Below are 12,095 nucleotides of genomic sequence, written 5' to 3' on the forward strand. Positions count from 1 at the left end.
CTCCGTGTTGGAAACCATTCAGAAGATTCAGACGGCTTTCGATGGCTTTTCAGTCGGGTGAGTATTCGAGAAATTGTGTAACAGCTGGACATGCCACAACATGTCCTGTGAGACTTCCAACACGGAGGTGTTTTTTTTGTTTGTTTTTTTTTTGCGCGCCATGAGCGGTTCCGTGCCGACGCGCGAAATCCTCCGCACATCTTTCATTACAAAATCTCCTGTAACAGTGGAATGTGCCGCAAAAGTGCTATGTCCAGCTCTCTTGCCATTTCTGTGGTAGTCACACGATGTCCCTGATCAACACAGCGTTCAGTTTAGAAATTATCTGGTCGTTCCAGCCTGTCGATGGCCGCTCGGTGCGCCGCGCGCCCTCCGCCGCTGTGGGCCGTCTTTAAAAAGGTTTTAACACTCCTTAATCCGTGTGACGCCGACAGAATCTTCACTGAAATCCATCTGAATCTTTCGAATGGTTTCCAACTGGCTGTCTCTAACAGTTTCTGAAAAAAAATTCATGGAGCGAAGCGGCAGCCTCTCAGCCATTTCCCTGACAATAAAAATCTGACGAGGGGGGTGGACCAGTGCTCACTCAAAGTCTGCCCACAGGCGTGAAAAAACTCACGCATGCGCACGAAGGTTCAAGCTTTGTTGATGCAATCACACGTGATTCAAATCCATATAGTTTTTGAAAAAAATTAAAAGGTCCATTACTTTTTGGACAGACCTCGTAATTTTAAATAATCTGCATGACCAGCTTCTTAAAAGTACTGGTTTTTCATGACTCTCTCTCTCTCTCTCTCTCTCTCTCTCTCAGATGGACATCGCACCAGGTCCCGACGGTCGATTTGGGTTCACGATTGTGGGAGACTGCCCCCTGCTGGTGGAGGACTGCTCGCCTTGCTCTCCAGCTGGCCGTGCAGGTCTGCGGGCGGGGGATTACGTCATGGAGGTGAGCGGGATCCCCGTCAGGCAGCACGAGACGGCTGCAGCACTGATAAAGGCGTCCCAGGGGAGGACACTCCGTCTGGGCGTGCTGTGCCTCGGTTCGAGACATAAACGCAGCAGCAGCATCGAGGACAGCCAGGTGGGAGGAGAGGGGATGAGACTGGATCGCAAGTACAAGGCTCTGGAGTTCAACAGGAAGGTAGAGTAAGTTCAAATTTGTTGTGGAGTTTATTTAGCCATCTGAAGATTTTCTGCTGCTCTGTTTTAATTCCAGAAGTGGACCAAGAATTTGTCGATGCAACAAAAAAGAAAAGATTTTCTATAAAGAAAATGAGTGTATAGACATTTAACTTTAAGTTTGTTTTGCTTATGTAATATGCCATGAACATCTTTGGCACCGGCTGGATCGTTGGTGAATGCTGGACGGATGATGGATGATGATTAGGAGCAGATGTGGTTGAAATCACATGCAGCTTGTCTGCCACCTGCTGGACGTGTCTGTTGGTCACCAACACGACAGCTGCTACTAAGTTACACTTCTTACAACTCCAGAATCTAAAATAATTTTTTTAACTTTTTCAGGTGGACCAGATTTTAGGTGATGAGCCGGAAGTGAAAGAGAAGCTGTTCGCCGTGCTGAAGCAGTATGCTGCGGAGAAGAGAGTTGATTGGTTGGCTGCTGTCCTTCCAGAAATACTCACAACTGATGAGCATCGACAGCTCATTTCCAGCATCAGGTAAATGGCAGACGTTTGAGCTCGACACCATATAGACAAAACAGAGGGCTAATTAAAACAAAAATAGAAACGCAACACTTTTGGTTTTGCTCCCATTTTGTATGAGATGAACTCAAAGATCTAAAACTTTTTCCACATATACAATATTACCATTTCTCTCAAATATTGTTCACAAACCAGTCTGAATCTGTGATAGTGAGCACTTCTCCTTTGCTGAGATAATCCATCCCACCTCACAGGTGTGCCATATCAAGATGCTGATTAGACACCATGATTAGTGCACAGGTGTGCCTTAGACTGCCCACAATAAAAGGCCACTCTGAAAGGTGCAGTTTTATCACACAGCACAATGCCACAGATGTCGCAAGATTTGAGGGAGCGTGCAATTGGCATGCTGACAGCAGGAATGTCAACCAGAACTGTTGCTCGTGTATTGAATGTTCATTTCTCTACCATAAGCCGTCTCCAAAGGCGTTTCAGAGAATTTGGCAGTACATCCAACCAGCCTCACAACCGCAGACCACGTGTAACTACACCAGCCCAGGACCTCCACATCCAGCATGTTCACCTCCAAGATCATCTGAGACCATCCACTCGGACAGCTACTGGAACAATCGGTTTGCATAACCAAAGAATTTCTGCACAAACTGTCAGAAACTGTCTCAGGGAAGCTCATCTGCATGCTCGTCGTCCTCATCGGGGTCTCGACCTGACTCCAGTTCGTCGTTGTAACCGATTTGAGTGGGCAAATGCTCACATTTGCTGCCGTTTGGCACGTTGGAGAGGTGTTCTCTTCACAGATGATGCGAAGGAGATGTGTTGCACTGCATGAGGCAAATGGTGGTCACACCAGATACTGACTGGTATCCCCCCCCAATAAAACAAAACTGCACCTTTCAGAGTGGCCTTTTATTGTGGGCAGTCTAAGGCACCCCTGTGCACTAATCATGGTGTCTAATCAGCATCTTGATATGGCACCCCTGTGAGGTGGGATGGATTATCTCAGCAAAGGAGAAGTGCTCAATATCACAGATTTAGACTGGTTTGTGCACAGTATTTGAGGGAAATGGTGATATTGTGTATGTGGAAAAAGTTTTAGATCGTTGAGTTAATCTCATACAAAATGGAGCAAAACCAAAAGTGTTGCGTTTATATTTTTGTTGAGTGTATATATATATATATATATATATATATATATATATATATATATATATATATGTGTATATATATATATATGTGTATATATATATATATATATATATATATATATGTATATGTGTATATATATATGTATATGTGTATATATATATGTATATGTGTATATATATATGTATATGTGTATATGTGTATGTGTATATGTATATGTGTATATGTATATGTATATATATATATGTATATATGTGTGTGTGTGTGTGTAAAGTGACAGATTGGTGCAAAGCTTGAGTTATTTTATTTGTTTGTTTGTTTGTTTGTGATCTGGCTTCATATTTGTAAATCATTTATTGTGATTTAACTGTTGAACACGTGTGGAGCTGTAAAATCCTGATTGATTCTGTCACGTTAGTCGAGTGTGTGGCTTCCCTCATGTGTCTGTGTGCATGCAGCTCGTGTGGCTGAAGCATCAGTTGTAGATACACACATAAATATTGTTCATTCGACCTGTTGTAGAATTCAGCTACACACTGAGGATATGGTCCAGTCTTTTTCCAGCCAGAACTTCATCAGAGCCCGTGACTGTTGATTAGCTGGCAGTGTGCCATCTTTCACCTTGTTGCAGTTGATTGGCTGTTCAAAATCACTTGGCCAATTGGATGAAAGGTTTTTGTCACAGCAGAGATTATTTCTGTTTTTGGTGCCCAGACTCTCACATCAAGCCTCCTTTCCAGAAATAATCCGAATTTAAAAAATAAATCTTCCTACTCTTTGGGTGCAGACTGCACTTCATAAAGTTTAAGTTTCTTGTGCTGCTTCCGTCTTGTTTTATTCCTTTGAATTCCACCCACACATTCCCACTTGTCATTTGTCAAATCCCAATTTACCCAAAGGCTGCAGGGATAAAATCATAATCTCCTCAAAAACAGGCTTTTCCTGGTGCTCGTTCTGTCATGTGATGGATGAGCGGTGGTCTCGTGCTTTAGGTTTGTGTCTGACATACAGTCCCGACCAGAATAACTGGCACCCCTGTGTTTAAGTTACAGAATTTAAACAATATGTTCAAGGGGAAAAAGCAAACAAACCAACTTTCTATTATCATAATATTTCATAAAAATCTTAGAGGAACAACAAAAAAGCTCTTACCTGTTGAAATAAAATGCAAAATTAAAATTTACAGTCGGCCACAGTTACTGGCACACTTTGAATTTACAGCAAATTATCACTTTCACAGCCAGTTTCCCGTTGAAACGACTCAGGGGTTGTCAGATGAACAGAATGCCATGTTATTTCATTGTTTGGCTCCCCAGATGAGAAAGTTACCCCATATTTCTGTAAAATCTGCTAAAAGTTTAAAGATTTTGGATATATTTTTGATCATAAAAATGTCCCAGAGTTCTTCAAATACCTTGATTTATATCACTGAAGGTCTCGTGCGTCAAATAAATCTATATAATGACATTTGGTTGGAATTTGGGAAGAAATAAAAGGAAAAACTGGAAATTCCTTTTTTTGTGGTTTTCGACAAACAAGGGGTTAATTTGACATGTTCTGCACAGCAGCTGCAACTACGAATTTTTCAAAAACTAGACATCCTCACTGTGAAAATGATACCAACTTCAACTTGTTATACCTCTGGCTGGGGTACCATCAAAATTTCCTGGGCCTGGCCACTGCACGATCACTGGTGTCTTGGTGGCTTCCCTCACTAGTCACTCTGTTGTTGGAGAACCGTCTACTCCAGGCAGACTTACCATTGAATACATTAAAATGCATGATATCAGTCATTCTGAGGAGGATGGCGTGTTCCTGGATCATGTAAATCCACAGTGTCTCTGAAAGTGTTGCTGAAGCCACAAATAGACGTACAGACAGAGTGGTTATGGGTAAACAAGGATTGGCAGTTTGCACAGTCCTCGCTGCGTGGCGGCGTCTGTGATAGTGAGCCACAGTGAGCTCCATTTCGACAAATCCACAGCTGGCCGTGCGCCCGGCTGATCAAAACCTCTTTGGGCACAGGCGGCCGCGCTGCTTCTGCAGCGCTTTAAAACAAGCACGAGGCTTTTCAAGGCATTTCGGGATGTTTTCTCCAAATGGAACAATGCCTTCGCCACCACGGAATGTGTAAAACAAGACAGACACAATGAAAACGTCTTCATCGAAAAAGTCTTAATCCCCCAGACGCCACTTGCACTTCTTCCACAAACACAGCCAGTGTTCTGCAGCTCGACACGTTCTGCTTGGCAGTAATTCACCGTCAGAAGAGCTGCATTTAAACGATGCTGTTTCTGCCTTTTTTAAAATTGCTCATAAATGATTCAAACCCTGTGGACTGAGATATCCTCATTGGTAGTGATTTTAGGGAGGACACTAATAGCAACAAAGCTGCTGTCTCTCTCTGCCCCCCCCCCCCTTTCCCTCTGAGGGGTTTTTTGTGCATTAACTCTGGTGGATTTCCTCCTCATTATTCCACTCAGAGCTGCTGCTCGGTGACACTCGGTAAACGCAGCATCCTGCGTGCACCAAAGTCTTACCACGTCTCTTGTTCCCTCGGAGATGCAGCAGGCACGATGGACCATCCTGCCTGCTGCTCTCTTTACGGCTACATGGTGCAACTTGTGCCCACTTTAATTTTTCAGTATGGACGAAAAGCTGAGAGGATGAATTGTCTGGGGTGAGTGTTCAGGTTCATGACTTAATGCACATTGTTGTAACATTTTTAGCTTTATTGCTGAAGTTGCATTAAAAAAAATCTTGTGTGTGTGTCAAAGTGTAATGATGTGTGAGCAGTGTGTAAAGCAGCTCCCTTTCTGCTGCAGCATACACTGCATTGACAGAATTTGTATTCGAATGTGTATCTGTGCATGTATGTAAATTCTGTGATATTATCGGCCAATATAAGCCCTTTTCAAAGTACTCACTATTGGCCGAAATTTTGCCGATAGAACGCCTATAATTTCTCATAAACAGAACAGTTACTGAAATAATGTTTGTGTCGGCAATGTAAAATGTCCTTGCACCGTTTGTCCAGTAGATGGAGCTCTGACTCCATTCAGCTGAGAGCTGCTTACACCCCTGCTTAAATGTGTTCATCACCGGCCCCCGTAGTTTGCTGTCACACTGCACTGATCGGCTGACAAAAGCATACAAGTAAGTTTCTAAGGATCTATAGCTTTATCCTGAACCTATATCTAAGTTGCAACAACAAGAGGTACAAGATCAGATGTATTTCACAACTCTTTTTAAGGATATGTATTTGCTAATTTCACAAAAGTTTAATTCTTTATTGCATTTTTTGAACTTGAAAATTCTTCTCTGTTATAAAGTTAATCAATATGAGGACAAAGCTTCAGCTTTTAGCTCGTACCTATTTTGTTAAGGGTCCAAAAAAGAACATTTTATTCATTTAAAAAAATAATAATAATATCGGCTGATTTATCGGCTATTGGCAAATCAGCCGATTTATCGATTATCTGTATTTTTTTTCATCCAAATATCGTTATCAGCATCGGCCTCAAAAAATCCATATCGGTTGGGCTCTAGTAAGCAGTACAAAAACCTGCTGCTGTTTAACCTTTAGAAATGACTGAACTTGTTAGGATGAGCGACATTCTGCTTCTAGAATATAATCTCCCATCGTGTGTGTGTGTGTGTGTGTGTGTGTGTGTGTGTGTGTGTGTGTGTGTGTGTGTGTGTGTGCACAGTGTGGTGTCACACTGACTTCCACCATTACATAAATGTTCCTTGTAAACTTCCTGTGCACATATTGGGTGAGTCGGTTCTAAAATGAGCAGGTTGTCTGTGGTGTTTGGTGTCTGCCAACAGCTATCAGGGAAACATCATCCTCCTGAAGGTTTGTTAAAAACACGATTCAGCTCCCCAGACACCATAAGGCTGCTTGCTGTCTTCAAGCCACTCAGTTACAGCTTCAGAAGTAGTCGACGCTGACGGGTTATTTGCACAGTGTCTCGTACAAACCACAAAAGTAGCAGTCAGCCACGATGCGCTGTGTATGGAGCTTTTTTTTTTATTTCTTGTGATAATGACGAGGTTTATTCATAACTAGCTGCACTGCACAAGGTGAGAAGAATTAGTCATCTCCAATAACTACCAGACTGACTGTATGAAGGCAGTAAGAAACAAAAACTCTGCCTACTGCGGACATTCTGGAGTGTTATCTTGACAGTCTGCTCCACAGTCCTTATTTACATGATGCAGAATATGAGTGCAAGGTCCAGCGCAGTGCGCAAATGAGTTTTACATAGTTACCTGCATAACACTGGAATAAAGCAGTCAGATCGTCATTTAATAAGTGAGAGGTTTTCTGGTACATTAACAGATCTGTGCACCCGCCGACAGCAGCTACCAAAGCGTCCTGAGGTGAAGCAGTGAACAAAGGTTTTATGTTTTTTATTTGTTGTACATTAGTGTTGACATTTATTTTGTTTAGTGGTTGTTTTTATAATAATAATAACAATAATAATCAAATCTGTACTCTACTCGTAGACCAGCTTTTTTGTTGTTGTTGTTGTTCTCTGGCACAATCTGCAGCAAAACACAGGACCACTGCCTGTTTTTAGACCAGTACACCCACTGGGACACAGAAAAGCACCAGACGATTTAAAGAACGTGGCCGTTTGGCATGAAAATGACAACTGCGTTGGATGTCAATACGTGCGTCCCGCAGTCCACTGCTTTGCGCCTGCTGTAAGATAGAAACTTAAAGTTGATAATTTGTTCTTCGACAGGTTGAGTTCTGTTTCGTGTTGCCACAATTCTGTTTACCTTTATTAGTAAAATAACCAGCACATTTTACATTGCATTTATTAGATTTGATATCTCTTTATATTGTCGTGTTTCATTATTCTGAACAGTAATATTGGGTTTAGACCAAAACTGTATGACGCCGTGACATCTGCAGAATGGTTTTGTGCAGGATTTCCTTTTGGAGAAGCTTTGTGATGCTGCAGGATTTAACATCACTGCATCATTACTACTTGCAGCTTGGATGTGGAAACCAACAGCTAAGCGCTAATCTTCTTATTGTGACTATCTGGACTATTTTACGACTTCATGTGTCTTTTAAAAGTGTTCACACGAAACAGTTACTCCAGCTGGTTTGTTAACTTTGTGTGGATGTGATTAAGAGGTCTGCATTTTTGTCGTCAGACTCCGTAGTGGATTTCTGTGCTCTTTTATGTTGCATAAAATGCTTCTCCTGTGTGAGCGAGCTGTGATAAATAGACGCAATAAGAGACGCTGGTTTTGTCGACGCAGCACCGAGGTCACAGTCTAACCAGTCCCATCGGTGTTTGAGCCACGTCTGGACACGAGGAGTGAAATGAGGTCTCCTCTGTGCAGATTTCAGCTCGTCATTCCTTCCTTTGAGAAATCCATCCCTGTCTCCCTGCTCGATTCCGCCTCCACACCCCACCTTTAGATTATTATAGATCAGCGTTCTTTGTAAAAGAGGTCACTCATTTAGTCTCATAGTTGACGTTGAAAACTTTTTGCGATGAGGTGGCTGTTTCAGCTGATGGCTCGGCAGTCTGGGATGGATGAGCATCTGTCGCTGTAAAAAGAGAAGCAATGGAGAGGAATTTCTTTGCTGAAGGTGCAGCGTAATGCTGATTCAGACAGATGTGATGTGACACACACTGCAATCCAATTGAAGGCCTATTGAAAAGTTTTGAGCCTGACCCAGAAAAAGAAGGACGTGGCTCTCCATCTTTTGCATTCTGGGAAACCAACATTTCTTAAGAAAATGTGAAGTTTTGACTCACTGGGTGAAATGTTGAGAAATGTTAGTTACAAGTTAGCATCAACTAATTAGCTACTGAAAGCTGCGCAAGAAAAATGCTAATGATCTGAATGGAGTGGGTGTCGGTCGCCCCCCCCCCCGCGATTTATTTCTCATAAATCAGTGGTGGTTCATGAACATCCACATAGACACACTTCAAACTACCTAAACGTACACACCTCATCTAAATGCTCCCCCCCTCGCCTCCCTGCCCCCCACCTCTGATGGTGATGGTTAATCTAGTCGTAGCTTAACTGTAACTTTAGCTATAATCATAAAGTGGGATTCTTTTCATACAAATATTAATCAGGTCTGGGAGCATGGCACCGGAGCCACTTGTTGTGGTTTCTACCACACTGTGGAACTGCCTTGGTCCCTGGATAACAACCAGCAAGGCAGACACATCTCAAAAGTAGCCATCTATTGGTCATAGCAAGGTGAGATATGGACATCCTCTTGGCCTTCTCCAACTGTTGGGGTCATCACACTGATGCACCTGCATGCTGCATCATGCCCAAATAAACACACCCAAGTATCTGTTTGAGTGACACAGTCATTCCAGCAGTACCCAAGAATCCACCAAACAGACGTGCTACTAATGACGTTGAGTCACTGGTTGCCTTCCAAGTCTCACAACTGTACTATAAGAAAGAACCAAGGCATTAAAGACCTGGACTTTCATGCTCCTGAAAAGATATCTGGAACACCAAACACCCTCTGTCCTGCGACTTCATGACTGCATGAGAACTTACAAGCCACGTATCAATCTCAGAGGCCGAGGGCCCAGAGACATGAACGTCACTGCAGAGATGAATGGATGTCTTTACAAATTTGACGCTTCTACTGCACGCACATCCACTTCTTATGACCCAGGAAGTCATTAAATGTGTAGCGCTTAGTCTGATCCAAGACAATCACAAACCCAAACACTGATATCTCACCCAGCTTCTGGAATATTGTAGTCAGAACATCTAGATTTTGCAAAGATCATCGCGTCAACTGCCAAGTCTAGGTCAGGAAACCTCTCTCCACCAATAAAGACACCTAAATGACAGGTTCCTACCCAACACCCAGTCGGTGCTGTCACACCCATTCGGAGCCGAAACACTGACGAACTGGTAAACATCAGTATTCACTCAAGAAAAGCCAAATATTCTACCCTCACTTCATACACCTCTCACAGTTCCTGTGTGTTGATTGGGTTTTATGTTGAGCAACTTATTGCGACTCATACAGATTCTCAATATGAGAGCAGCCTGGTCAACGGAATCAAACGCTTTGCGAAAATCTACAGAACCTATAAAAGAAATGCTGCTGATATCCGCGTTCAGTGAAAAGAATAGTCATATTAATAATAATAATGATTTGTCATGAACATACAAAATAAAAAAAAGTTAGAAGAATCAAACCTTGATTGTTGTAATAGCGTGTAAAGTACCACTGAGGTAAACGTGGAGATTGTACTTAAGTAATGCACATTCCTGCGTGGCATGTTGCTGTATGTATTTTTCCAGCAGGGACTAATTACAAGCATGTGCGTACTTATAGTCACTGCAGGTTTTTTTTATTTATATACTTAATATGGAATAACCAGCATTGCAGAAACTGTGACCTTTTTGTGCTACATGTAAATGAAGTGTTAGTAGTTGGCAGGCTGAAATACCTTCTGATGAAACGTTGCCTAATGAGCGGCGGTCAGCACTCATATTCCCATTGAAGCTGTTTGTTTTTCGTTTATTTTATCTCTCTTTCTATGACTCTGAACAATAACTGTGCCCCAGTTGCTTTATTTAGCTGTCACAGTTGTTTCCTGCAGCTTAATTAGTTTCTCACAGACAAGTGCGGCTGTTTTCTCTTACAGCGGATTTGTTGCTAATTGCTGGACGGGTGCTGTTTTTTGTTTCCCCACACAAAGTGTAGGTAGTCTGAGTCCACTTTAGGCTAATTCATCATCGCCGTTCATCGAGATTGAACGGGCTTCTGAAAATGCAGATGGTGGTTTGTGAAGGCCCACGCACTCAGTACTCAGTGTTAATACGGAGTGCAGGTGGGTATTAACACCACATGAGTCAAGAACACAATCAATGCAATTAAATTCTGGTTTTATGCATCAAAAGCAGGTTTGGATTTCGTCCTCATAAAGAGTGCAGTCTGTAGGACACGTTACCGCACGTCCGCTGGCTTGGTGACGCCTCCAGCGTGATGCGTCTGTATGTTCTTTTTAGAACTGATAAACCGTATTGTTGTTGATAAATGTTGCCACCGATGGTGAGGGGATTTTTTTTTCCTTCTGCGAGATTACCCAGTTTCAACCAACCTGTAAAAAATTTGGTGGAATGACCAATCTTACAATCATTGTAAGAAGAGTTTGTTTCGTGTCAGCATCTGTGGCGGCCACATGAATATTTACTCACTATAATTATTGTAGATCCATAAAAAGGTTCCAAGGGCAAATTAATGGCAAAAACAGATAAAAAAAAGATTAACAGACCCAACTCATCACTAATCTGCAGAGATAAGGAGTGAAATAATTTTGGCTAGGAATTTGGTGGTCATCTTTAAAAATGGTAGCCCTCTTGGATTTTCACTTGTCTTGTATGGATATTTGATTGATTTTCCCATTGTTTCTGCCACTACGGGATTATTATTATTACTAGTACTATTGTTACTTTGACGTTTCCACCAAGTTCTCAAAAAGTTTTGTTAATCTTCTAGAAACTTTGTGGATTAAACTATTTTTTTCTCAAGAGGAACTCGCCATAGATGGTGTAATTTGATGAAGATCCAGATGTGGATTCTGCATCGTTTCTTAACTAGGATTTATATGGGTCATGAGATTGGGTTGGGAAAAGGATGATCCAGGTACCCGTCTGCATAAGTTGCCTAAATTTTGGACCTGGAAACCACCAAGCAGTGAATAACCCTTCAGCCACCCGCAGCAGACGCTGCCCTCTAGAGACAAGACCCTTGGTGCTCTACGGTGTATTTGACTTTTCCAAGGATGACACTCCAAATGGTCCCCCCCCATCCCTTCATAACTTCCAACACTCTCTGATGGAAGGCAGCAGCAGTTACTTAAACAGATTATGACAGATTCCACATGTGCAGAGTAGGGACCCAGGGTATATAGGGAGAAGGATGCTGAGGATGGAGCCACCAGGCGGGAGGAGAAGAGGGAGGACAAAGAGGAGGTTTATGGATGTGCTGAGGGAGGACATGCAGGTGATTGGTGAGACAGAGGAACATACAGAGGACAGGGTGAGATGGAGATGATTGATCTGCTGTGGCGCCCCCTAATGGGAGCAGCCGAAAGAAGAAAAAGAAGATTTCACACCAGACAGCAATTTCCTCCAAATCCAGCCGTGATTTTCCTGCTTTACTCAAGATTCACAGTGTTTCTTTATTTCTCCCTTGTTTTATTATTTTATGATAATTCAGTTGTAGCTCTGCAGGGACTTTGTGAT

The 12,095-nt window shown here is 42.4% G+C and overlaps 1 protein-coding gene across 1 annotated transcript in view; it reads left to right on the forward strand.

Annotated features, from left to right (window-relative positions):
- grid2ipb (glutamate receptor, ionotropic, delta 2 (Grid2) interacting protein, b) overlaps positions 1-12,095 on the forward strand; it is a 48,832-nt gene that overhangs the window by 1,809 nt on the left and 34,928 nt on the right. The window contains 2 exon segments of the mRNA XM_034193544.1: positions 812-1,141; positions 1,525-1,679. Of these exon segments, the coding sequence (XP_034049435.1) occupies positions 812-1,141; positions 1,525-1,679 (485 nt within the window).

This window comes from Thalassophryne amazonica, chromosome 18, assembly GCF_902500255.1.
Source record: "Thalassophryne amazonica chromosome 18, fThaAma1.1, whole genome shotgun sequence".
In the NCBI taxonomy this organism is placed as follows: Eukaryota; Metazoa; Chordata; class Actinopteri; order Batrachoidiformes; family Batrachoididae; genus Thalassophryne; species Thalassophryne amazonica.